At 39.9% G+C, this 27,883-nt stretch overlaps 1 protein-coding gene and 1 long non-coding RNA gene across 3 annotated transcripts; one reads left to right on the forward strand and one right to left on the reverse strand.

The window, feature by feature from the left end:
- Positions 1-201: 201 nt before the first annotated feature.
- HOOK1 (hook microtubule tethering protein 1) lies at positions 202-24,274 on the reverse strand. The gene is made up of 22 exons (XM_085067458.1): positions 24,114-24,274; positions 19,810-19,895; positions 18,215-18,287; positions 17,864-17,914; positions 16,737-16,869; positions 16,017-16,084; positions 14,733-14,795; positions 14,028-14,111; positions 11,259-11,425; positions 10,550-10,690; positions 9,273-9,474; positions 8,524-8,634; positions 8,140-8,227; positions 7,996-8,056; positions 7,408-7,548; positions 6,719-6,806; positions 6,305-6,339; positions 5,682-5,764; positions 5,137-5,237; positions 4,678-4,779; positions 3,925-3,993; positions 202-3,731 (listed from the first exon to the last, which is right to left on the reverse strand). The coding sequence occupies exons 1-22, from the start codon at positions 24,162-24,164 to the stop codon at positions 3,573-3,575; spliced, it is 2,157 nt and encodes a 718-aa protein (XP_084923584.1). The 5' UTR covers positions 24,165-24,274; the 3' UTR covers positions 202-3,572.
- Positions 24,275-24,467: 193 nt separating this feature from the next.
- On the forward strand, positions 24,468-25,565 carry LOC146433644 (uncharacterized). Of its 2 annotated transcripts, XR_014853665.1 has the most exons (3): positions 24,468-24,502; positions 24,723-24,857; positions 25,144-25,565. It is a non-coding gene; the product is annotated as an uncharacterized LOC146433644 (long non-coding RNA). The 2 variants fall into 2 exon arrangements; XR_014853664.1 differs by lacking the exon at positions 24,468-24,502 and having other exon boundaries at positions 24,529-24,857.
- The last annotated feature ends 2,318 nt before the right edge of the window (positions 25,566-27,883 follow it).

Consider the following 27,883-nt stretch of genomic DNA (forward strand, 5'->3'; position numbering starts at 1 on the left):
GAGGAATGAACTGGAAACAGCAGAGGAGAGAGAGCAGCCCAACCCATTAAATCCATACCCTCATTATAATACATGTTTATCCTGTCACATCACATTTCATATGGTGTAATGTACCCAACAGACAGACCCAGGTCGTGCAATACCCAGAAACACCATCTAGAGACCATTAAATACGTGGTTTGGAATAAAGACACCAAAGAATTAATTTTAAAAATCTTTATGTGAATATAAAAGAATTTTTCCCAAAGAAAAAAATAAAACCAAAGGTTTAAAAATTAGTGCAATTTTTCAAGTCCTATGCAACACAGTGTTTACATTTGTTTTAAACAGAAGATGTAGACACCGATCCACTGAAAACTTTAACTCCAGTTTTAGGGAAGGGGAAAAAGAAACAAATAAGAACATTACTGTACTAGACATTACCAACTCTTAAACAATTGTTTTTTATTTTCTAATTCCTAAACTATTTATGGCTACCTAAATAGAACATCAGTATTGCTTATATTACTTATTTCCAAGTAAGCGTATGTCATAGAAAATAGAATACCCATATATATATACTTTTTTAATGAACAAAAAAATCAGATGAAAATTTATTTTTAGTGAATATTTCTTAATCCACTATAAGGTTGTTGCAAAAGAATCTTCTCAAAACTGCTGCCTGACCCATCTTGAGTAAAAGAACCTACTAGTCCATATTTTGTATTATTGCTATAAAACACTTCTCTTCCATAGTAATTAATCTTATATAAAAATAATTAACAAATGATATGTCAATCAGAACATACTTTTTGTTTCTTTGGATCTACATTACCCGTTTTACTGGAAACTGGCTAAATTACTAATAATGCTGTGTAACTTCAGCAGCATTCAGTGATTTCACCCCATTTTTGAGGCTGCTCTTAACTCTGCTGATGGGATGATACAAACTCATCCTGCAGGAGAGCCAAGGGGTCTCTTTGTTCTTCCTGCCTCAGCAGTGGTGCATCAAAGGACAAGGATTGGCAGAGCTCTGCTGCTACATGCTGGACACAATTCAGCTGTAACACAGCAAAGGTGTTAGCAGCTTTTTGGTTTGACATGAATGAAGCAAACACTGAAATGATCCTGATCGAATGGTCCTTCCTGCACAGCCAGATGAGCTGAAGTGAATACAACACCATGGCTTATAATCCAGTATTTATTTCTACACATCAATTCCTCGTTCCCAGGACAGAACCCAGGTTTAACCAGTTGTTGCTTTTAAACAGGTTCTCAGTCCCAAAGAAACCCTGGAGTGATGCTCACAGGCTTCACTCTTAACAGTTTGGAAAAATCCCAAATAAGCAACATTTCATCCAATACCTGAAAACCAGATTCATTTTGGCAACCCCAACATGATTACTGGGGACAACTATGCCCTGAAAAAGGCTGATCCCTGCCTGTAGTTCAGGATTTAAATTCTTCCATCATTCATCAGAAGACAAACTTCCAATTAAATTATATGGAGGTTCTTAGTTATTTTTGGTCCCAGGGTCTGCAGTTTTGAGAAGTGTAAGTCAAAGACATTTGCTCCAAGTTTGTCACTATTCAGCACCTGACAGACTACTGACACAGCTCCACTACTGTGAGAAGTACAACAAATCAAGCCTACCAACTACATGAGTATTTGAAGGACATCCATGAAAGTTTCCATGCTGCAAAGAACAAGGGTTAAGAGACCCACTCAACACCATCAGAGACAGCTCCACGTTTCACTAGAACACACCAAGTACCAGACTTTAGGAATGGAAGCATCTTGCTAAGACTTCACCTCCTGCTCCTCTGCTCACCACCACCTCCCACCCACACCACTGGCTGATTAAATATGCAACTGTACCTTAAAAACACCAACTCCACTAACACCACTGCAGCAATAAAAGACCTCAAAACCCAAGAGGTAGTCCAAAGAAGCATAGAGTCCTGAAGAACACCACCACAGACAGCTCTCCAACAGCCATTTATCTGGCTCATGCCAGACTGAACACGAGACTGGCTTTTGAACAATGCCTTTTGAAGGAGGAAATCTGCTGAATGCCTATTCATACATACAGCACTGTAAAACAACCACCACAACTAAGAAGCAACTCTAAGTATTAAAAATGAATACTTGCCTTTTCTCTGGCATTACATGCAATGCCCAGTTAAAAATTTACGATGTTGGGGAAGGAAGAAATGAAAGGACAAGCAGGAGTGAGGGGCAGTCAAATGACAGACTATCCAAAATGTCATGATTCAAAACCTAAAAATTCTGTGAAGGTGAACCCTGTTCTCAAGTCAAAGATTGCCTTAATGGTGAGACAGGTGTGTTTTCAATTATATTAGATGGTGGTCTGGTACAGCATCCTCATATACTTAATTTAAGTGTATTACTTTTAAGGGCTGCTGCAATTTTGACTTAACTATGGGTATAATTAACTTGTTCTAGACCATTTGCAAAGAACAGACATTAACAGGTTTCCTAAAAATACAATTCAAAACAAAAGTAAGACATTTGGAAAATAAAGTCACAAGTTTTGTGAAAGACAGCAACTTCCTGCACACAGATTTCAGATATCAACCCCCATTTAATCTTCTATCAAACTATTAGAGTTGATACACTTTTCTCCCTGCCAACAAATGATCTCTGCTGCTAGTAACTGCTAAAGCCTTCATCCCTCTGCCTAGCACAGTTAATTCAGAATAACTGAAGTGAAACTACATTTAAAAAAGAGGAAATGCAATTTCCATGCATAGGGTTGTATAAATAGGTTGAAATAAATGGGGCTCCTTCCCACCTAATCCCCTTTCTGCAAACAAATGCAGCATACCAATATGCCAGACATTTAAAATATAGCCCAGACTCTTGAGTTAGTATAATAGCTATTTTCTTACCCAGGAAAAGACAAGCTTTTTTTTGGCTTAAGCAAATTCAATATCTTAAAGACAAGTTTTCCTCAGTCTATGTATGCACAAACTTAAGCTTTGCTTTTTTTTTTTTCCCTAAATAAACTGAGTAATTTTGCTTCTCACAAAACAAATCTTGTCTTGTTGCATAACAACTGGTATCACACCTTTATTTTCTTCTCTATAAATGTAAGTATTTTGTTGCTTTTTAAAGTGTACTTTCTATTCTAGAAAAGTCTTTTTTTAAAAGACATTACCAATCTTTTGAATCTGTTTTCAGAAGAGTCCAGCAAAAATGCCCAATATTGCCAGTTTCCTGAAGTACACCTTTGCATAACATCTTCCCATTATAAAAGTCAACTTTCTAGCCCAAACCCATTTAAATAAAGTTTTAAATATATAGTGCCAAATTTCGTATTTACAATATAATCTGAAGGCAAATATAAATCTTTTAAGTTGTGCTTGTACATGCTGCAGTTACTAAATCTACTCAGAAAACTACATGCTACCTTCTGGCTGACCACCTTAACCCCTTCCTGACAGGTTCTGACGATGTCATTTGCAGCTGCCCACCATTCCAACCTCCTCTTTCATCAAGCAGGTAAAGTGGAAGGTATAAAACATGTAAGGACACTTTAGCACGTGAGTTTTTCCTCATGTCCTCGTGTTTAATCAGCTGTTGCACCTGGTACTTTAACTGTGAGGTTCCTCCTGGTGTTGGTGACGTGACGCTGCTGCGCCAGGAAGGAGCGGCCAGGCCCAGCCCCACAGCTGCCACTGCTGCCAACCAGCCTGGCTTCCATGCCCAGCTTCTGCAGAGTCAGGCTCTGGAAGAGTTAAAAAACAACATAAATGACAGCAAAACACAAGAAAAAATATTATCCATCTTGCCCATGCTTATTTAGTATGCATACAGAATTTTTTCCTGCTGTATTTCTTAGATTAACTACGATTTAACTAGCACGTTGAGCAAAATGTGTTTTTCTGATCTCTGATACACCAAGTGAATTTTTGACCCACCTTGTTATACCATGCAGTTACAATCAGCTTTTCCTCATAGTCACGTAGCTTAGCTATTTTGTATTCATTCTGCAAGAAGGCAAATCTCAGTTAAAACACAAATTTTATCAAATTTTATCACAAACTTACTGCAGCGCACTGAGTGAAATAAACACAGACTGCAGAAATGCTTCAATACACAAAATAACTGCAAAGCCTTGAAGTACAAACAAAGATACTTTCATAAAAGAGTGAGAGATCAATATTAGCCTGCTTTAAGAAGAGGCTAAACTACACAAATTGCAGTTAGAAACACAAATGGAAACTTAGAAATGTACTTGCAGGGTTTGTGTGGGGAAATGCACAAGAGGTCTACTGTGCATCAGGAAATCTATAAATAATTTAGTAATTTTTCACCTGAAAAGAATGTACCTCCAGTGACTAATTGTTATTATATAATATACTTCCCTAGTACCCATTACATAAAAGAAATGTGAGGCCACAGCATTTATAGAGCCAGACCTATCAGCCTACTGAATCACACTGAGGAGTTCTGTATTGGCTCAGACAAATATTCCAACTAGTCCCACCAATATTGCTGTGAAACTAAGTGCATTTCCCCAGTTTTTTTGATATTTAGACAACTGTCAACAATCCTTTCAGAATTTCAGCCAAGCAGATTTTACTGAACCACTAGGAAACAATATCTTGAACGCCTAATATCAGAAACAAAGCATATTAGAAGTTATTATTAAATACATATAAAATTTTTACCTCTAGTGCTTCAATTCTTTTGTCTTTGTCCAATATCTGTTTTCTGAGCAACATAATTTCTGCTGATGCTGGATTTAGCTTGGGGTCTAAGGTTTTTATCACCTGGAAAAAGCAAAAGAAAGAGCACTGTAAGTCAGGTTTGAATCTCAACAGCTCTGCACCTCATCTGCTCACAGGAGGAATGTGAGAACAGGCTGGGCACTGGTCAGGCTGTTACACTTTACCACAGATAGCAAAGGGGACAAGGGAATCCCTATTGCACCTCACACTCAGCCTAAACCCCATTCTCTCATTCATTTAATTGAGCAATTCATTTAATTGACTGCAGTAGAACAATCTAAGTAAAAGGGCAATATGTAGATACTAATTTTAGCTGGGAGGTGGTGACACACACACCCAAATCAATCTGTTAACAGTTTATGAGGGGAGAATGTATATGCTCAGAAACATGCCACTCACATTCCTTGCTTTTTCAAGGTACATTTTATATCTTTCTTCCATTGCTTTCATATCCTCATCTTTTTTTCGTAAAGCTGCTTCCAGCTCTCCAATCTTCTGGGCTGTTTACAGAAATTATAAACAAAGACATAGAAAATAAAAACAGACATGGTACTTTCAGAGCTTCTGTGTTCTCTTGGTTTCACCAACCCCCCAAATAGAGAATTATGTAGAAGCTAGGAGGTTTAAGTTCTTATTTGTGTTTCAATTGTCCAACCCAACCCTGAAATTCCATTTTGCAGAACAATGTTCAACAAAACTCATCCCCCAGGACCCTTTCCCTGCCCACCACCACACACAAAACCCCTCCACACCCCCGAGTTCAGATTTAAAGCTAAGCTGTAGCAGAAATCCTTATCCAGATGAGTATCCCACTTATATATGGATATATCCATATATCCATATCCATATATCCATCAGTCCATCAGCTATGGGAATCATTTCAAATGAAACTTAACACAGTCTTATTTAAAAAAATACCTAAACGTCCCCACAAAACAACTCACGGTTCTGACTGTCATCAGGCTGGAGTTCTGCAAGATCAGCCTCTTTCTTCTGTAACTCATCATGAACCTCATTCAACTTCTCCCTATGAATGAAAGGTTGGGTTAAGGATTAAGCTCACAAATAATTCCAGGTTTAATATCTGAAAGCTTAAACTTCATGATGGAAGTATTCAAGCAATTATTTTAAACTCTGGCAATTCTTCTGAGTTTGAACAGAAATATTAGAATCATAAAAGTTGTGATTTCCAAATCGATCCTCCTTTAGTTAAAACCAGAAAAATGAACAATTAAGCCCCTCCAGCACCTTCTGAGCAAGAACTTCATATGCTGAAAGGATTGGAATGATTTCAGAAGAGTGGAATACATTTTGAGTGACGGTTTTAGCAGTCTGTAGTAGAATCAGAATTGAAATGCTGTTGGTGAAGAAGACAGTGAAGTGGTCCTGGTACCACAAGACCATCATGGTCAGAATAAACAAAACTACAACAGGAACATTACCTGACTTAATGCATAATTCTCCAATTAGTGGCTTAGAGAAACAAGACATTCCTACCAAGGTTCAAGCAGTTCCTGTACTATATTTAGCATAAATTAACTATTGTGGATGCATGTGCCTTACTTACATGTGTGCTGCCAGTTTCTGCTTCAGGTTGCTGGACTGTGAAAGGAGATAGTTAAAATTCAGTTGCATTTCACTATTTCACAATCGTGCAACATTCAAGTGCTCTTACAAATCGACCAAGAGTAGTTAGCACAACTAAGTAAGCCAAAGCAAACAAATCCATTGAATGATAAAACTAGAATTTTTTTTAAGTAAAGTAGAAGGTACAAGGGTTAAAGTTCCATAAAGGATGTGAGGGGAAGGAATCACATAAAACATGAGCTTTTCAATTAAACTGCACTTCACTGGGGATATTTCTCAGATACACTGAAAAATAAGGTCCACATCTAAAGAAAAGACTTGATGCTCCACTGTAGGACTTTAAACAAAACAAGAAATATGTCTTCAAGGCCAAGAAGTCTGAACTTTCACTTACTCCTTCAGTCTTGGATCCCTGCTCCTGTAAAGTCTTCTGGAGATCTTCAATTTGCTGCTGCAATCCGCCAATACGCTCTTCATTGAGCCTTTTGGGAAGAAAAGACAGTTACTGCCCATCTAAATAGTTCACAAACAGACTTTTCTGTTTCATGGGTGGGTAATAGTTTTTCAGAGGGTCTACCCAGTAGGATTTCAGCCACAAAAAACCTCATTTCAAATGCTTCTAGTTTGACTTGAATTTCTGCTGAAACAAACACGTGGAGCTTTACTGAACGTTTTATAATTAAATACCTAGAATCATTTAAAGTTTTGAGAAAACTTAGCTACCAAAAATATTCATATTCTTGTAAACTGCTTTAGCATTTATTGATAGCAAATTCATGGTCTAACAGTCTGAAGTTCTAGAAATAGAATTCACATCCACTCCTGGTCTACCAAGAATGACTCACAGCTCAGAGTGTCCTGTAAGCAACACTTCCAGCACAGTGTGGTACACACAGATCTACCACATCTCACAACATCACATTTATTTAAGCACATCCTTGCTTCATAATCCTTCATTTCTGATTGCACTGCTGAAAGAAAAGGTTCCTACACAGTGCTACACTATAGATGCAAGGCACAGGCCACCCTGAAACTCTACAGATCACTTTTTGTTGTATTTTAAGATATAATTTCCCCCATCACCTTTTCTCAGTTTCCAGCTCATTCACTGTCCGGTGCTTCTGCTCCAGCTGTTCCTGGAGCTCTGCAATCCGTTCATTTTCTGATCCTTCCTGTTTCAGTAGGAGCATCTTATTTTCATGCTGCAGTCTAATAAACATTTCTCTGAACCAAAACAAAAAAAAAGTCACTGTTAATTATGAGGAAGGTGACTAAGAGAAGGAAGTAATAGTCCTGTTCACTTCCCCAACCTTAAAGGGAACCAAGCAAGTTCTGCTTGATGATATAATTGGGGTAACAATGCATTTTTTTTATTAAAAGGTAACTTAAAATATTGTGATGTTTGAAAACTGTAAGAGATGAGTTTTAAATTGTCGCTCCAAACCCAGATTTATATACAGCATTCTGATATGATTTTAAGAAAAAAAGCAAGGTAATTTTAGTCTGGGGAAATAAATTATTAACAGCTATAAGGGGGTCTGAACAAGCATCATTTGGCCAAGTAAGGAGTGGGATAAAGAATCACACTGATGAAAATACTGAACTTCCACAGAGGCATTGTCATGACCCACCTACGAACATCCCAAAACAACCTCACCCTTTGGGTCTCACCTATATTCCACTGGCAGAATTTCAGCAGCAAGATTCTCGTGGCTTTTAAAACGAGATTCACCTGAAATCACATGAGGGGTTTAATTTAACACACTTAAAGAAACCTCTAATCCAAGGAAAGAGCCTCTAAAGATAAAGCAATACCTGTTTGACTCAGGTGATCCTGCTGCATCTGTGCACACCGCAGCTCCTCATTTGTCTCTCTCAATGCATCACACTGCACTATCAGTCTCTAACAAGACAGATTTGAGGTGGAATTAGGTCAGGCTGCACCACTTTTAAGACCAAATAACATTAATCAGAAGTAATAATGATACATGCATAGTTTAGGTTGATCCTTATGATCTTGGAGATCTTTTCCAACCTTAATGATCTGATGATTATATATTATGTTTTACATGTGTATGTACATACACAGGGCACTAAACTTCATTTTTATGGTGGCACAACTTCCAGGAAGGTGCTCTTCATGCAGGGGATTTGACAGAGATTTATTAGGTGCTCAAATAAACTCTTAAAGGGACTTACCTCTTTTTCTTTCATTAAAGCTTCGTGTTTTTCCTCAAGTCGCTTCATTTCAAATGCCAGCTTATCAGCTCTTTTGGATTCTTCAGACAGTTTGTTGTGAAGCTCTTGGACCTTTTCAAAAAGGCATTATTTAGCACAGGAATGTTGCAAGATGCTACTTTAAAAAACTGAATTAAAGCAGTCCCTCCTGACCAATTCAGCCAAAACAATTCAGCTTGGTCCCTCAAGCTTAGGGAAGGGGAGATGGGATGGAGGACTATGTGCTTTGGGGGGGTTTGTTGGTTTTTTATTTAACTCTCTCAATTACTACAAAAATTAAAATAAAACTCCTCATTTCCAGGAAGAAAGATAACAATATAAGAACATAAGTGTGTAGTGACAGGACAGGGGGAATGGGTTCAGATGAAAAAAGAACAGGTTTAGATCAGGTATTAGGAAAAAATGCTTTACTGTGAGGGTGGTGAGGCCCTGGCACAGGCTGCCCAGGGAAGTTGAGGGTGTCTCACCCCCAGAAACGTTCAAGGTCAGGTTGGATGGGGCTTGGAGCAACCTGGTCTAGTGGGAAGTGTCCCTGCCCATGGCAGTGGAACAAGATCATCTTCAAGATCCCTTTCCAACCCAAGCCATTCTATGATTCCATGCAAATGATCTCAGTAACAGCTGAACAACCTCTCCCATGCACATGAACTACCTCAGTCAGAGTAAAGAAAGGGGAAAAATGAATGTTTCAAGCCCAAGTGCAGCATCACCTGTCTTTTGTAGGTTTCTAGCTGGGCTCGTGCTGCGTTGGCTTTCTTGAGCTCCTCCTCCAGACTGACTGTGTTGTGCATGTACATCATGTTGGTCTCCTGCAGGGACTTGACCTGCCTGCGGAAATCGTTCAGATCCTGCAGCTTCTTCCGATACACTTCAACTGTTGACTCCAGCTTGCTTGCCTTGTCTGCAGTGGCCCTTGAGGTATCAACAGCAATTACAAGAAAAGATTACAAAACTCATACTCTGCTGACACACGCTATTTTCAAAGAGAGATGCAATGTGCTTAGCAGCAGTTACATCTCACTGCTTTATTTTTAAATGTATAATCGACACAAACTTGCCAACCTTTCAGTCAGACTGACAGTGATGTGCCAGAAATATGAGCAAGGGTTAGTGGGGCAAATATCCGCAAGGAATTCTGTGGCACCACAACATCCTGTGCTAGACAGGCATCTCCAAGTACTGGTATGTTCTCATTGGGGGATTATACAGAATTAGAACATCAGTGCTCTATGAAAATGATCATTGACAGATATGACCAAGAACTTTCAGCTGATCATTAACAAAAATCTATATGGTAAGAAAACACTGGAATCATGAATTTAAAATTAATTTCAATATCTGTTTATTATCTGCATTCATATCTCACCAGAAGCTGGTACAAGAAAATAATGGAAAAAATCTACAGCTAAGATTTGTTTCAGATGTTATTTAAGAACCACTAAGTTAAACACCTGAAACCACTTTTCTTTCCATGTTTTATTCATATTATTTTATGAATAGCAGATCTGCTGTCACAATATGGCTTATTTTGGCTATTTCTTGGGTGGTCTGGTATTAAATACAGTTTACACAAGCAGGAATGTTACATTAAATTCTCCTGCAGGTCACTGTACATTTCATCTTCATTTTGTTAATGACCTCACTAACCTAAATCTGGCCTAGAATGCTGACAGCAAAAGTTAGGTTAAAATTCTAGCTGTATATATTCTTTTCTACATGAGAACTTCCACTTTCTGTACCATGTGAAGAAGCTTAAATTCTGTAGTCATCAATTCTGCTTCACAAACAAATTCCATGTGTTATTCTTGTCAAACCATTGGGGTTTTCCCTGAAAGTCTGCACTTCACCCCTGCTTTGCCAAAGATCTCATCCAGTTAAAATCTGCAGAAGTAACATCTCAAAAAAATTTTAAATTAAATACAAATCCTTGCATTTAGTCATATAAATCCTCCTAATGAGTATGTGTGTAGCTCTCCCTACTACATACCTAAGAACATCATTTTCATCTTTTAAGGCTCTTGATTCTTCTGCCAGAGAGGTCAGTTCATTGTTTCTATGTTGCAGCTCAATCAATTGCTTTTCTAGATCTTCACAATGGACACGATAATCATCTTTTGCAGCTTCAAGCCTACCAGATCAAAACCAGGGCCTCTGTTAGGAACTCATCATTACTGCACAGTTTTATTTACTACTAGAATTACTAAAAATAAATAAGATAAAAGGAAAACTACAGTTTTAAGTAGCTGGGAAAATGTTACTGTAAATATGGAACATTTTGTTGTCTACCCTTTAAATCACAATGGTTTGTACACTGCAAATTTACCACATCAGTATCAAGGAATCACACAAAAAGTGATTTTGTTTCCCCATGTGGCCCACAGAAAGACAACTATGTGAAAGAAAACACTTCAGTAGAGAGACATGGTGGTGTTGGGAGGTTTTGGGTTTGATTTGTTTACACACAGCACTCAATTCTGGACTTCCCTCACCTCTTCAGAAGTATTAGAGGGCTATGCCAATTCCAAACATATTTTTTTACAAGTAACAGATTCCTTTAAAAATGTCATTAAAATTTTATACAGCACTAGAAAGCTTTTAATGCAAAAGAAATTGAGATGGAAAACCCCCAAAGAGTACCAGAAATTCTCAGAGTATATTAGACAAGCGACAGATTTTGGCAGGATATTATTTCATACCTGAAGTTTTCTTCTTGCAATTGTTCCAGCTGCAACTGAGCACTGAAATACTTTTTTGCAACCATGGTATTTGGATCATCAAGAGAGTCGTCTAATTGCTCTAGTCTGTCATTCATAACCTCATTTTCTGACATCAAGCTGTTTTTCTCATCCTGGAGGGCAGCCACCTAGTACAGATAAAACAGCATGAACTGTGAGACCTGTCCAAGGAACTGAAGCAAGACAACAGTACATCACCAAATTAGCTTATGAAAAAGACTGAGCGTTTAGAAGTTTTAGAATGTAGTTTACAGAGCACACTTGAGCATACAGATGCTTTAGTGTATGACAGTTATGAAGCACTAAAGGAAAAGTCCCTCTAAATAAAAAAGACAAACCTCTGTAACTCAAACCACGGTAAAAAGGCAGACAAAGTGATATGGAGAGAAACTGCTACTTCCATTAAAAACACCACGGACACTGTACAAAAAACTCTGAATACTGCTGCAAGAAGTGTCCATCTTGCTCGTACTTGACAACCAGAAGCAGGATGGCATGGCCAGCACCCCCCAGCCTGCAGTGCTCAGCAGGGAATGGCTGCACGAGAAGCAAGGTTGGCCGAAGCAGGGACAGCAAGGACAGCCTGGCCAGCCTCGGGGGAGCATGCAATCCTGGCAGTGCCACACATGGCGACCCAGGCTCACAGCTAAGCACATGGGGCTACAACACTTCACTCAACAGGAGCTAGCTTCACAGCCAGAAGGATTAAGAGGATAGAACCTTGAAAGTTTTTCTAGTGAAAGCTGTGGTGTTAATTTTAACGTCCTGTCGAACATAAGAGCACGTAGCATGTGTTAGTCGACTGGCATTTAAACAGGGACAATATGCTTTTTGGGTTATGTTTTCCTGAATCATAAAGTAAACCTACCTTTCTTATACTCTTGGAAAATATCAAGGAAGACTGAGACCTTACAAGTGAATTTATTAAGAATTAGTTTAAATGAGAAGCGTCAAGTCAATATTATGGCTTCAAAAAAATAAAATTAAAAAAACATATCATGATGACATTATTAAACAGATATAATCCACAGTATGCAATATTAAGAAACCATTTCTTTGTGATCATAATTTAAAAATCTATCAGTCAAGCAGATGTAAAAGTCAAACAGTAATTAATCTACCACTTCATCAGGTGCTGGGTTTCTAGGCTCACTCTTTTTTATGTACCAAATGTCATTTACTATTTTCATGCACACAAACACCTGTGAGTAGAGAGCACATCTGAGCCTTGCTCAGCAGAATGCCTCCTGTTCAAGGGTCAGCCACTCCTTAAGCATGCACAACATTCAGACTTTTAGAGTAATGCTAAAACATCACCCATCTTAGACTTAAAAACCCTAAGAAACACAACTTAGAGCAAGTTTTATATTTTTTCTCAGCTCCTTTCTGCTAGCATTCTCTTCTTTTTAATTATTTCAACATGGCAGAAGTGGTGTCAAAGTCAACACAAATTATGAAAATATCTTTTTTAAAAACACATCACAGTATTACAGAGCTGTGGTGTCATTAACTTGTGTTTAGATTCAAAAGTACCTTTCCTTTGAACACCTTTCATCTGTCCCATGCCATGTTATGAGCAATTGGATTTGCATCATCTATTGATTAATTAATAGAAAATTCTGGAAGAAAAGTCATGGAAAGCAGGAGAACACCTGGGACTTCTCCTGCAGATTCTTCTCACAAGCATTTTTAGATCTCTGCTTTCACTAGGGAGGCTTACTACTGCCTCATGGAAAAATGGATATAAAATATCAATTCAATTATAGCAATAGCTTCCTGGGCATGGCAAGTAGCTCTGAGCCACTTTAGACACAAGTATTCTACTTTTTCAGTTGTCATTGTCAGTAAGAAATGTAAAACTGGCCTCTGCTTTTGTGGCTCTTCATTTGCAGAGGCTCACAGTGCCAGCACAGCCCTCTGGCTCCTACAAGAAGATGCCACCCAAATGTTCTCTTTGTGCAGAGCCAAATCTGACATGAATTGCCTTCCCAGATAAAACTCCTGCTATTCTCAGATTATAGTGCTGTAAGAGAGTGGCTAACAAGTGATTTTTTTTTTCCTTTTTTTCTTTAAAATGTTGATTGAAATGCAAATTTCTCTTTATTCTCATGAAGTCCTCTCTCCTTTTTCTCAAGAGTGACTTGATTAACTGCTATATCCATTAAAAACAAAACCAGGCATATTATTAGTGTGGTTTGAAAATGCAAGCAAGGATCTATTAGTTTTCATTATTTTCATCCTGAAATATCCTCCATGTTGCAATTGTGTATGAGAAAAAGCTAGCAAGTTTTAGATAAATTTCTTTTCTTTTTGTCATTCATCAACTCCTATTGAAACAGCATCATTTTCCTATGATTAAATCTAACTACTGACTATTACATGAACTGGATTTTTTGGACACAGTACAAAAGACTAGAGGACTAAAAAATGAAAAGGGCAATTTTTAAAACCATGATAACATTGTTTTAACACTACCTGCTGCTAAGGGTAAATATAAAGCTAAGACAAAGAACCTTTGAGATAAGCTGGCACAGGACCTTGGTTTACACTTCCATCAGAAAACTCTTTCCAGTAATTGCATGTTGGAGTACAGAATGATTGCTCTTCCCCCACAAACAGCCAAGAATTCTCATCAAAATTTAAACAATTCAAAATTCATCTTGCCTTTCAGAATTTCTGCATCTTAACAGCCCTACATATTAAAGGAATAAGCAACTGGCTGTTTCTTACCTGTAAATCCAGCTCTTGACATCTCTGTGCCAACTCCTCTTTTTCTGCTAGTGCTTCCTGAAGGTCTTCCAAGGCTTTTTTAAGCTTTCAAAAAAATAAGGCAGTCAGTCACTGTGGCCCATATCCAAAATATTCAGTTAAAGCTTCTAAAATGCCTCAACTGCTTACACCAATTAAGTTGGCTGTTAGGTGCACACATTGACACACAAACCTATATATACTTTGCTAGATCAGGATCCCTGCCCATTTCACTTGGCTTTTAAATGACTATCACATCTAAAAAGTGAATTATTGAAACACAACAACTTAGGCTAAAGGTGTAACAAAACAAAATAGAGGAACATTCTTGCTGTCAGCATTTCCAAATCCGTTTAAAGACAAGTTCCTTTAATGTGCAACACTTTGCAGTGCTCAGCTTATCAGGAATTTTGACAACCCCTTAAAAATAACCTGAAGTGTTCAGCCTGACAAGGCTGAGCCTTGTTGTACCCATAGCCCTTCCTGCAATATAGGTTTGCACTGACCAGTTTTACCCTATGCAGGAAGATGACACAACAGTCACTGTGGGGTTTTTAAAGCAGCTATAGAATAACACTTTTCAGTTAATTAGCACTGAAAACCAGCATTATTTCATTTAAGGGATGGCAAGATACCAACTTATTGTTCAGGCTTGATCTACGACAGCAACACAGATCAGACAGTTACCTGCTGTTCTATTTCACTTGATGCATCACATGTGGAAGGACTTGTTACTTCCTTGCTCATGAGCTACAGAAAGAGACCACAGAAATAAAGGTTAAATTAGAGGTTATATATTCTGTAAATTCACTGCCTACTGAGTAACAATTGTGTTTTCCATTGTCTAACTGCATCCCTTTGATATACCAAAACAGATTAATACCACTACTCCTCCTCATCCCATGGCTGGTAAAGGATTTAAACATCTACAATAAGATGATTTTTCAACTTCCTCCTCTCAGAATTAATCAAGTTTGCAGTAACATTGTATTGGATGAATATGTGATATATTGAAGTTATTGCCACTCCTAGTCAAGTCAAAATGGAATGAACCAGAGGATAGGATTTCACTCAATTAATTTAACAGTTATCACACTTCTTTGTGTCCCATTAATTGCCACTAAACAAACAATGAAAACATTACTTCTCCAACACAACAGTGTACAGTGTGCATTTACCAACAACTAAAGGGCTTTATTCTTCACTCAAGAATTACTGTATTATTTCTAGACCTTTGTCTAGAAAGTTTAATTAGTCAGAATAGAACAAACATGACATTTATGGATTTAGTTCTACCAATAGCACACTTACAGCTTTAAACACAAGCCAATTTAAATCTAAGTCATAAAGATTATTACCAACTCCACTGTTACCTTGATGAGGGTGCAACTACAAATCGCCTTTTCTTTCAAGTCAGTATTTGGTTTTTGCCTCTCTCCATACTCTGCTTCACAGTCCTGAAGCTCACAAATGTGAGTGACTGCAGAGCTAAGCTGTGAGCTGGATCACTAAGATGATCCAACCAAGAACAAATTAAGACAGGAGGAGGAGCACACCATGACAAAAATAGAAGAGATGCAGCTGCAAGCTTGTAAGTCAGAGGCTGGAATGGTCTGTCAGAACAATGCAGCCTCACAAACACAATCAGCTTAACTCTGGGATCAAGACTACAGCACTGGGACAGAAATTTCAGAATCTGACTACAGTATAATCAGTGGTTGGCAACTGTACACATTTTCTGTGTGGAACAAAAAAATCTTAAGCATTTGTTGTATGTTTGAGCACCATGAATCTAAAAAGCAAAACCCTTTGGCTGGGGTCTAGGGTCCCTTGGTCCTGAATCTTCCAAATAATTTAGGAAAGTACTTACATTCTTCCCTGACCTTTGTTGGATGGAAAAATTCACAAAGATCAACAAACATATATTTGGACTTCTCAACTGACAGCATCAGGCTATGAACTGTTGCTTACCTCTTGAATGGCTGTCATGACAACATGCTGAACAGACTCTTCAAGGGTCATGATATTCTGGATGTGCTCTGTGAGAAAGAATTTGTAGTGACTCATGACAAGGTTTACCTCAATGGTTTGAGTAATATGATAAACTGTTTGCTGAAAGATCCAGAAGCAACTCTTACCCACAAAGCTTCTTCAAAACTAGTAGTGGTGTTTTTATACAGAGGACTACCATTAACCAACATTATTATTATCCAGTAATATGGCAGATAAGCACAAAAGATTATAAACTCTTAACGGGACAAATTTATACTCTGCCTAAGGAAAGATGCAATCAGAGCATGGAGGATTAGTTCTGGTAAGGGGAGAGAAAACAACCAATTCAATCTTGAGCCTCTGCAGGCAGAGAAAAGGCAGTTTCTAATTTAAGGGTTTTATTTAATGTTGCTATACTTGCATTTGAATAATAAGTTCTAGGTCTTGGTAGATATTTTAACGATATGAATAAACCATACACACTTCATACTATATTTTTAAGCTTACTCTGAACAAAGTTTTGAGTTTTATTCACAGACATTCCCCATAGAATTTCTACTTTTCAGTGAACTCCAGTTTCAGAATAGGCACTCTGCACATTAATAATGTTGATGGGTAAGAAAGTTTCTGCATCTTTTCCACCTTAACTATCACCTGAGGCAGTTTGCTGTTTGTTGAGCAGGTGAAGGTACTGCCTACCTTGTTTCCTCTCACAGTTGACTGCACAACCTAAAATAAGCTGCAGGAGCCTGCCCAGTTCAGTGGGATCTGAATTCTCAGATATCCGGGTCAAGTCTGGAATAAGCTCTTCTGCAATCTGCTGACCCAGGAACTGAAAAAAAATGAAAAAAAATTAAGAGAAAAAGTAGATTCCCACTTTTGTACAACATGAAAATCTGGTATTATGTAGGAAATCTGGACTCAGTGAGACAGTCAGAGAAAATGCCCTGGGAGTAAGTTTGTTACCAGGTTTGGTTAACTGAGCACTTCTACAAGAAAAAGTGACAACAGTAAAAGTTATTGGGACAGTTCTCAAATATGGGAGAACTGATTTCTTTTACCAACATGATAAAAGAAGGAATTAATAATACTTCCAGATGGAATTGCTTCCAAATCCTTCAACAGGCTCCTCATACGCTTAAAGAAGTTCTGCTTCTGGGATTGCCAGAGATCCTCAGACCTGGCAGCACATCAGGACCTGGCACTTGGTACCACAACTCAGCTGGTGAAACCAGGAAGCCACAACAAGACCTGGCAAGTTTTTCTACACTACACCTATTACCTAACTGTAATCACATCAATACTTAAAAAATGCAGCAATTTTGTTTTAAACTCAAGATACAGCAGCTTTTTATGGCTACTATACTCATTTCTGCATGAGACAGAACAAACTAACCCTTACTGTGTCCAGGACAATTCCTACCTTCCCTCCCATCTTTCATGTGAATATCGTAAAACCTAGACTGGTGTTGCTGAGTCTCTTCTGTTGTGTACAAAAGGATTAAAACTCCTCTAGACAAAAGCAAACATGAATGCACACACACAAAAGTCACCAGGATTCTGCAGCTCAGTCCTTTCAACATTCACCTGGGCAGAGATGTGGTTCCCAGATCATACTCCAAGAGCCTTATCTAAAACACACCTGCTCAAATTAATTTTATATTCACACAGAACTCCCATTAAACAGATAATTATCATACACTTTCTGCCTAAATGGTTCTCAAAACAAATTATAGCTTTTTTTCCTACTTGGCTAAGTCAAGGAGAGCAGTAATCACTGTGTTTAATGATGAGAACAACAATAAAAATTGCTGGTTTTTCCATACCTCATGATAGTAGTCCATAATTCCTTGCAGTATCTTCTTCAAATTACTGGACTAATGGTTGTACATGAAAAACAAGGTTACAATTTTATTAAAAATTTGACTTTTTCTTAAATCAGATAATAATTTCTAAGAAAAGGCAGTTCTATGAGAGAACATGGGAAGAGAAATATCACAACAGAAAATCCCCATGCAACACTGCTGGAAGGCACTCAAACTATCAACAGACAGTTCAAGCTCATTTAAAATATCTTTGAAAAGCCTGAGCTTAATTCTGCAGTTTTTGGACTCCTACATCTCAGGACAGCCACAACATCCAACCCCATAAACTTGACTATCTTCAGCTTTAAATACCTTTATTCTCCAGTTGTCACCAACATCTTCTTTAATGCGATTGAGCCAAGAGGCATCAAACCAGGCAACATCTCTGAAACAAAATTAAATAATTAATCAATAAGCACAGACTTAAAATAAATAAGACAGCAATTTCCCAGCATTAAATCATCTGATGTTGAACTACAGTGTCTAATGAGGCATGAATTCCTGGAGATTGCAAGGTAAACTTTTGTCACAGGAAATTTCCATCCTGCTGGCTGCATTACGGCACATTCCAGGGCTGGGAGAGTTTCTGTGTGTGCCTGAGCTAGCCATGGCTGAACACAAGGATGTGAAAACCTCTGTCATGCTGAATTTTTATACCTGACAAAGTAACCTTAATAGGTAAAGAAACCTCTTTTTTTGACTAGTGCTGAGATTATGTTTGGTACCTATTCCCCCGAACATTCACTACAATTTGTCAAAGTTTTCTTTATTAAGAAAACACTTTAAACTACTGACATTTTGTGTATTTTGTATGCCTCTGTTTCCCCTGGGCAGAAGGGGATTCACTTTGCCAGCATAAACAAGGATGAATTGCTGAGGGAGGTGTTTACACACACTGAGCTGCCAAGCAGTACAATCACAGTGTAGTTAACAATATTTAACTTTGACAGTGCACTGTTTATTCACTGGTCTCAGAGCACCTAATAAAGAACAATCATTATCCCCACTTGCACATGAAGCAACTTCGTGTTAAGAACTTTGCCCAAAGCATGTTGCAGCCTAATACCCCAAACATGTGGGAAGCAACCCTTATCAAACCCTAAATCCATTTTTGCTGTGTTCCAGGAAAAGCCCTGTCTTTAAAAATATATTTAAAATGTTCACAAGCAGACAAGGGGCTTCTGAGTTTGGGAATTTCTGGGGTGTTATGCTGATGTTTAAGTAATTTCTTAATAATCAAAATTACAATCTGAACATGAGATGGTAATGCAGATTTCTCCTTTATTGCCTGAGCTAACAACAATAAAATTGCAGTGATGACTCGTAGCATGACACTCTTTCAAAAAAAGACTTGCATTACAACCCTTTATGCAAATTTCAAAACTAGTGTATCCCTCAGAGTACCATTCTTCATCACACCAACAGAATAGCCACTCAACAGTAAAATAATTCTTTTAAATTGCCATTGAAGTTTCACAATTCTCTTTTTCTACACAAATAGTAAGTTGTCATTTAAAACCTAGAGCTTATATCTAAATTAATTGAGCAACCCAAGGAAGAAAAGAACACAAAGCCAGGCCTTTAGTTTCTCATTCCAAAGAGGAACATATTGCCTGAAGCATGGAAATAGTGTTGATGGGAAAAGTGAAAAAGATAATGTCATCCTTGTCCAATTATCCCCAAGTATGAATTTAATACTGCAGTATTTATCTTCTCATCATATTTTCCATCATGTTATTACTCAACTACTATATTATCCCCAAAACAACAATACAAAGGCATAACCCATCTTTTGTTATAAACTATCCACTCTGAATTTCTGCCTACTTTAAAAGCAACTATATCTGTCAAACACAATAACCTCAGGAAATTAAATCCCTCTTCTTCCAGCTGAAGAATCAACTTACATTTGGTGAAGCACCTGAGCCATGGCAACCCCGTTAGTCAAGTCCTGGACATCTCTGCAGGGTGCAGCTGTATTGAACGTCTGCAGCTAAAACAGGGAGAAACACTGGGGTTTAGTTCAGTACACAATAAATTAGCTGCCATTTTCCTTCTCCCCTGTCAGGCACAAGCGTTTAGCAAGATGTCTTTCTACTTGAAATCCTTTTTGAACTAGGCAGACTTTAAGCCAACCCAATTATCTCAACACTTGTAACTTTTATGACTGGTAGCTTAAAAAGTTGGTATGAACACCCACACTCTGTTTTTTCATGCTAGGCCTTCTATTGTAAAGCAGATTATGGAATGATAACTTGGGAGACTATTTATTGTATTTATCCAGCCCTTGAATTATGTTGCAGTGCTTAGTTCCGGACATTAACTACCTAAAGGAAAAATAGCATCAGAATAAGGTGTGAAAGTTGAGGGGGAAAAAGAGTCATCTTTTGTTACAAGAATTTAGTAATAGAACTAGGATGGAATTACCCCAATGTTAAAATGTTTCTCCATTTTATATATTGTGGGGGCTTATTTAAACTATCCCCAAGATTATATCTAGCATTTTGACAGTGTTAGCTGTATATTTTGAATTGCAATATTTTATTCCTCCAAAGACAATCAACTTGGAACTAATTATTCTAGATGAGAGAGCCATTTCCATCCACATGCCAGTTTATCACAGTTACTCAGGAAAATAAAAACCTTCTTTATCACAACAAACAAAACAGAAAATTTATTATTAGTACTATTAGAAGATAGAATAGAATAAGAGCAAGTATTGATCGTTATAAACCCTGTCCACTGCAGAAACTGACTTCTTAAACTCACTATGTTTACAATATCCTAAATTACCTGTCTACCTGCAAGAGGGCTTTCCCAAACATCCTGTGCAACACAAGCTTCTTCAGAACTCTTGGGTAACAACCTTGTGTTTGAGAAATGGAGTTACTTGGACCAAAGTGATGGAAAAGCAGTTTCCAGCTGTGAAGGATCTGAGGCAGTTTTTGTCCACTCTATAAAGACTGACCATAATTCTGAATACTTGTTTGCTTCCACCAAAAACAGTCAAATCAAGTCAAGTGAAAAATATGCAGAGCAAGGGTTGGTTTTTCGTTTGGTTTTTTTTTTTTTTTTTGGTTGGTTGGTTGGTTGGTTTGGGTTTTTTTAATTTAAAAAGTGGTTTTAAATCCTGTCTTACAGGAAGTGAGAAGTCAGTAATCCCTGGTAGGTTACATAAAAGATTAAGTGGAACACCACAACCCAAAGCTGCTATGCCTGACAGCACTGGCTGCTACAACTCCAGCAGCCTCAGCACAAGCATGGGCATGCAAGTTTACATTCCAGGCTGAGCTTCCCAAAATCCAGGGTTTTATGGCACAAGATTGTGATGCTACCATTTGGATATATCCCCCTGTAAAGCAAGGAAATTGCTAAGCACAGGTACTGCCCTTTCACCTGAGACTGTTGGAGCAGATAAATAAAGCCCTAGAAAACCTTGACATGCAACACTGCTTTATGCACCATCTCCCAGAATAGAAACAGCTAATTAAAATTAAGTAAAAAGCAGGACTGACAGTCTAGGTTTCACTAGGTTTGTTTAAATCTTGTGTGATTTAAAAGTCACACAAGAACTTAGAAATAATAAGAGAGTAGAAGTATTAATTATGGGTTCTCCAAACCTCATGCCAGCCAAATAATTTCATCAAAATGGATTTTTACTGTTCTTGCAAACCCAATAAAAGTGGCAGGCGTGGGGAGGAGGTTGGCAGAAAAAGTCACAGCCTTCAGGACTGTAGCAATGCTCTTTTCTCCCTCATTTTTTAGTGTTACTAAATATAGCTCCAAGGATATACTGCTACTCACACTGAAAACCATTTTGTGAATTCCACCCCAAATGCACTCTGCCACTTGCTGCAACAGCAGAAGTTCTTCTCTCAGACCCAGAGCTATTATGCTCACAGGATAGAACTGAAAAGTTAATTTTGCAGCTCTACCACCAAACATTTGCAGATGAAACATGAGTGTTCAGAGTGCCCAGCAGATATCAGCCCATCCACCTGGGGAAGGTGTGCCTTCAGTTCCACCTGACAATGAGATGCTGAGTTTCTCCATTTCACAACCAGTATATACACGAGGGACAGAGGTTTTATGGAGCAATCAAAGAGATTTCAAAATAGAAATAAACATTCCCATGCTGAAACCAAGAAGATTAATAGAATGAGTCAACCACTGGACAGAGTTAACACTACCAGTGGTGCCAGTGCCAAGCAGTGATGCATTTACAGTGGAAAAAGCTTCCAGTTTAAGATGTTGCCATATATCCATTCCCTGGTTTGGAGGCTAAGGCAGTACGGCACTGAAAAACATCCAATTAACTTTTCCTCTACACAGAGTGGAAAAATAACTTAGAAAATTGTTTCTGCTACAGACTTCTGTGTGAGTTCCACCTTAGCAGGTATTACCTAAGTCAATTTTTCATGGATACTCATAAACATTACCCCTATAATTCAGTTTAGCTGCTTTATATTTTTCCTGTAAAATCCTCAAAACCTTAAATTCAATGGCTGCAGAACCAACAGGTAACATTTTTATCTGAATTTTCTCCTCCTTCTTTGGACACAATATGTTTTCTAATATAGCATTTGGTAAAATGAAAATAGAAAAATGCCAGACCTGTCAGCAGAACATAGAAAATCACAAGCATCTGTTTGGTCTATTAATGAGTAAACAAATTGAGAAACCATTAAAAACAGAGAATTTCTCTGTTTCTCTCTCCAAACATAGAGCACTTCATTTCCCTCTCCCCAGATCACTTTTATCCCCATTATTCACACTGAAGTTCAAATTGTGAAAAGATGTTTCAAACACATCCAAGTGTTAACAATCAGTTTCTAAGTTGCAAACCAGGCCTGAGAAAGAGGGTGCTAAATCTAAAACATGCATCTGCTGAGTGTTGTATCGAAAACCTGAACACAGGGTTGGGTGTTCCTTTATACTGACACAATTGCTCAGTTTAAGGCCAGTTAAGGTTGCATTAAGATTCAGGATGTAATTACAGCTATGCACTGTGAGGACACCACACATGAGAATCAGGCTGAAAATACTTTAAGCAGGAAATGTAAAAAATAAAGGAGTTCAGCAGTGCTGACAAGATTTTTTGAAAGGGTTCAGAAATTATTTTTTTTTGCCATTGAAACATGGTGGAGTTATTCTTACCTGACTACTGAGGGGAAAACAGAAAGTTAAGGAACCCCCAAAAATAGAAAGATTAAATGACAAATAATGTCCAACATATGGCCACCAAAATTCTAGAGACCAGCAGAACTTTAGGAGAATACAATGTCACTAAAAGGAAAATGGACAGAGGAAAATAAAGGAAGAAATTGTTTATCAGTGATTTATTACAGACATGAACTCATCAACACTTCCATACTGCTATGCAGAAATGAAGAACACCTACTCTGGCTGCTGTTCCTGTTACTTTTCCCAGTTTCATTCCTGGATTTCTAGTGTGTTTCTAAAACACTCCCTCCTCTCCATGATTTACACTTCAGACAGGTAAAACACCTGCTCTTTCTAGAGAAACCCTTCTCGCAGGTAACTGTAGCCTCCCTGCCAAGATTTCATGCAGAAGTTCTATTTAGCAGAGCTCCCTGTCACCAAAATACTGTACCTGCAGGACCACAATCACAGACAAGGTCACAGAAGAAGCAAGAGTGATGGATGAATTTAACAAACACCTTTGTACTCGTGACCTTAAAAGTCTTTTTCACCCTGAATAATTCCGCAGTTCCAAGCAGTGCCTCTGGCCCAGGTAACATCACACACCCAGCTCTGGGTGCCTGAATAATAAACGCTTTAACCAGCCGGAACGAAACGCTCTGCGGTTTCTGCACCTGTCCATTCAAATTAATTGCATTTATTTATTAACACTGTTAATTGCTGAGCAGGCTCCACACTGAACCACCGCTGGAGAGCCGCACTTGGGCCCAGGGGATATTCCAACCACATCCACACCTCGAGGGTGCCGGGGAGCCTTGGCTGGCTGTGAGCAGCGAGTCCCAGGCAGTCCCTAGTGCCTGTCCCTGTGCCTGTCCCTGTCCCTGTGACCGTGCCCGACCCACCCGCAGCTCCTGCGCCCGCGGCGGCCACGGAGGGAGGGCTGGACGGAGAAACCGAGGGAGGGATGGAGGGAAAAGCCCCCCGCGGCTGGCGCCTCCTCGCTGCCCTCGAGGGGCCCCAGAGGCGGCAGAACGCCCGCGCCACTCACCCAGAGGATGAGGCTGTCGCAGAGCAGCGGGTCCGCCGGCTTCGCCTCCATGGCGGCGGCGGCAGCGGCCGAGTCCCCCCCGCCCTCAGGCCGCCCCCGCTCCGCCGGCTCCGGCCGCCGCTCCGCTCCGCTCCGCCCGCGCGTCCCCGGGGGGCGGGGCCTTCGCCAGCGCCTACCACTCAGCGCCCGCCTCTGCCGCCAGAGGCAGTGAGTGACAGCACGTTTGGCCAATCACAGCGCAGAAGGGGAGCGCTCGTGCCAATCGCCGTGAGACCCGTTGGAGGCGGGGGTTGCTCTCACGGCCGCGCCGCCTCCGTGAGGGGCGAGTCGGGATCGTGCTGCCCGCTCCTGTCTGTGCCGCCTGCCCCGCATGTGTCACCCGCCTCGGGGTGTGTCACCCGCCTCGGGGTGTGTCACCCGCCCCGGGGTGTGTCACCCGCCCCGGCTGACGCGTGGGTGGAACGCGATCGTGTCACCCGCCCAAAGTGAGCTCCTGGGCCGGGAGCGGCCCCGCGTTCCGCCCGCACCGCCCGGGAGGCGCCGCTCCGTGCCAACATGGCGGGCGCTGTCCCCTCACAGCGCTGTCCCCTCACAGCCGCCAGGCTCTAGCGCTGTCCCCTCACAGCCGCCCGGCTCTAGCGCTGTCCCCTCACAGCCGCCCGGCTGTCAGCAGTGCCGGCGCCGGGCACGGACGGCCCTGGAGTGAAGATCCCCCGGCGTGCTCCACAATTACCTGTGCTTAAGGTCTGGCTGGCTCAGTGTACCTGTTCCCGCCACAAACATTGTTCTCAGGGCAGGATAGAGAAGTGCTTAAAAAATAGTTAATTTTTTAAAACGTTAAATGATGCGAAAATAGCAATTCCATGATCTAGGGAGCTGAGGGATTGAAAGCGCTTAAGCACAGGGGTGAGGAGCAACTGCTTTAAGCCATGTGGTGGTGGTAAAACGTGTCCTTCCCAAAAGGATGGCTTGAGAAGGGCTATGGCAATTTTACCTATTCTTAATTAATATTTTTATTTCTTCCCCTCAGGCTTAGAGGCTGCTTTTAGTACTAGCCGAAGCGCAGCAGACTGCAGTGCATTCACCTGAGGAGACCCAAAGGTGCGAGCTGTTCTCAGGGCTGCCAGCCAAAGCTCTGCATGCAGCCCTGCACTGCCTGCACAGCACATCAAACCCCCCAAACACCTTCTTTTCATCTTGCTTCGTTCTCTACACGATAGCTAAAACGTTTTTTGTTTGATCTTTGGTTTGTTTTAGAAAATGCTGTTTTTGTTTCACAGGAAAAAGTTAGCCTTATTTCATCATAGCACCCTGCCTCAGACACTCCAGGGAAAAGTTTCAGTACCTTACACTAAAGAGAAGTGATTGCTCTGTCTCTTTCCTGTTTCAGCACAAGAACTTATTTAAAATTTCCCTCCAACAGCCTCTCCTGATAATTTATTTGAACCATTATTTTTTTCTTAACTGATTCAATTTTGTGACAATTTTTATATTGCCTGTTGTTACTTAAGTGTGCAGGGTGGCATTAAACACATCAGTGGTTAGGTCAGCCTAAGCATGGACTAAACAACTTGAATAATAACTGCTACAGGCAGCATCTTTTTTTTTTGGCTGTTCTTCAAGATACATACTTTAATTTTCTGCTACTGATTCTACTTTGCCTCACAGAGGTTAAAATTGTGGTGATGACATGGATGGTATTTACATAACTATTTCCCTCTCCTAGTGTTCTCCAGAACTGATAAATACTTAAGAGTGGACTTGGATTCCTGGAAGCCCTACTACTATTTCCTTCACCAAAGGTTCTTAAGGAGATTTTGTTGCCATGGAAGATTAACATAAATCCTTATTAAAAATAGAATAAGGAATAAAAGGTTTTTACAGTAAAATCCCCCAGAGTTCTGTGCTAGGATTTGTACTGTTTAGCATGCGCATTGTAGTTTTTTAGTATTTTTGCTCTTTAAATTTCTACTAGCTTTTGTTTATTTTATCCCTCTTTATTTCCTTGTAGTTTGCATAATTATATGTCCTTTCCTTCTCAAGCAGTGTCTCAGTGTCACGTTTGTGGCTTCCTGCCAACCTTTTCCTGCGGCCCATTTCACAAAAACACATTCTGTATTTCAGTCAAATGCTCTTTGCAGATTCCACCTCTCACACACTTCCCTCATCCACTTTCTGCAGGTAACTCCTTTTTTTCCCTGTGCTACAAAGCCAGGGAGCAGCAGAAGTGCAAGGTGGAGCCTTGTGAGGGTAACCAGAGTCAGACAGTCCCATGACCACTGGGCAACACACAGTGATGTGGCAGCTTTGGGATCAAACTGGGAATTCAGTCCCAGGTCACAGCCCACAAGATGTCCCTGGCCAGGCACAGACACAGCTGTGACACTGCTGAATCCAGGGCTGGGCTGGAAAAACCCTGGGCAGAGCCAGGGAGGCCATTCAGGCCTATTTTGGGGTTGCTCCTCATCCAAAAGCACCCAAATTATTTTTCCTGAGGGATGGCAGTGCTGGGAAGGTGATGCAGACTGGCTAGGGCAAGGATGTGGCTGAGATCCTTGTGAAAACAAGGCAGGCTGTGCAGGTTGGGTAATCTGGGATTATGTCAGGAGAGATCTGCTCACCCCTGTGCTCCTGGCTGTTGTATCCAGGTCAGACAGCTCACCCAGACACACCAATGTCAGCACTGCAAGGGTTTGTCTGGCTCTGCAGAGAGAGAAAATCAGCTCCATACAGAAATCTGCCCAGCTTTTTACATCTTTCAAGTCGCAGCTAAGCAGGGGCACATCAGAAACTCCCCAGCATGGGGCAGCTGTGCCTGGAGCTCAGCCGTGGGGCAGAAGGGGAACAAAGGGATCTCTGTGCCTTATGTAGAGTAAGGTGGTTTGCGTTTATTTTTTAAGCCTGGTTGGAGATTTCTTCATGAGCTGCAGCTTACATGAATGTCTGTCAGTACATTCTGGGTTTGTGCCAATCAAGGATGATGACCTATATTAACATCCTAGAAACAGGGGAGGCCAGGCAGGACTGCACCTCACGCCAGGACTGCAGCTCCAGCTCCTGATGTCTGATATCCACTGTTACTACATTTAAAAGTCAGGTTAAATTACTTCTCTCAACAGGAACTTATTTAAAATGTGTTCACTCCTCTTGACAGTGCATCCCTTTGCCTTCTTGACAAAGCACCTGACAATCTCTCAGTGAGGGCTGTCTTAACTTTCTTAACAGAAGAATGGCATTTGCTACAATAATAATTGCTATTCATAAAAATAAAATCCAATTTCTAGGTGTTTTTTTATTATTTTCAATAGGACTTCCATCATTATATCCAGGAAAATGAACAATACTCAGTTCAGACATTACTTGGTAGCTGGCTCACAAAAATGCCATATCCAGACATTTGAATTTTCCCATACTTTGCACGGCACATATGCATCTCACTGGTAGTTTAAAAATACTGTTGGAAAATCCTAATTACAGGACTGCATCTAAAAGGGATTTTCTAAGCACCTGGGAACAAAGATGTCAGAATGTAAAAACACCAAACACTGACCCTTGGTGGTTAGTTATGTACTTGCACTTTTCTTGCCGCTAGAAAACAGGATAAATAATGTTCCTCAGCTTTTCAGTCATGTTCAGTAGCTCAGTTGAATTGATTTCTGGAAATCTGCACTTCCTGAGCATCTTTCAAAAGCTTTAGGAACATCCAGTATGCCTCATGGTGTTCTGTAGCAGCGAGGCACATTCGAATTTTCAGATGCAAAAACTAGAGT

Source organism: Lichenostomus cassidix, chromosome 8 (assembly GCF_008360975.1).
Source record: "Lichenostomus cassidix isolate B80296 chromosome 8, HeHo_3.0, whole genome shotgun sequence".
NCBI classification, from domain to species: domain Eukaryota; kingdom Metazoa; phylum Chordata; class Aves; order Passeriformes; family Meliphagidae; genus Lichenostomus; species Lichenostomus cassidix.

Coding starts and splice junctions, on each gene's coding strand:
- HOOK1 (XM_085067458.1), bottom strand. CDS start 24,164: ATGGAGGCGAAGCCGGCGGACCCGCTGCTCTGCGACAGCCTCATCCTC. Junction 18,288..19,809: donor GCTCAGGTGCTTCACCAAAT/GTAAGTTGATTC, acceptor ATTTTGTTTCAG/AGATGTTGCCTGGTTTGATG. Junction 6,807..7,407: donor GAGCTGGAAACTGAGAAAAG/GTGATGGGGGAA, acceptor TCTTCCCAAAAG/GCTCAATGAAGAGCGTATTG.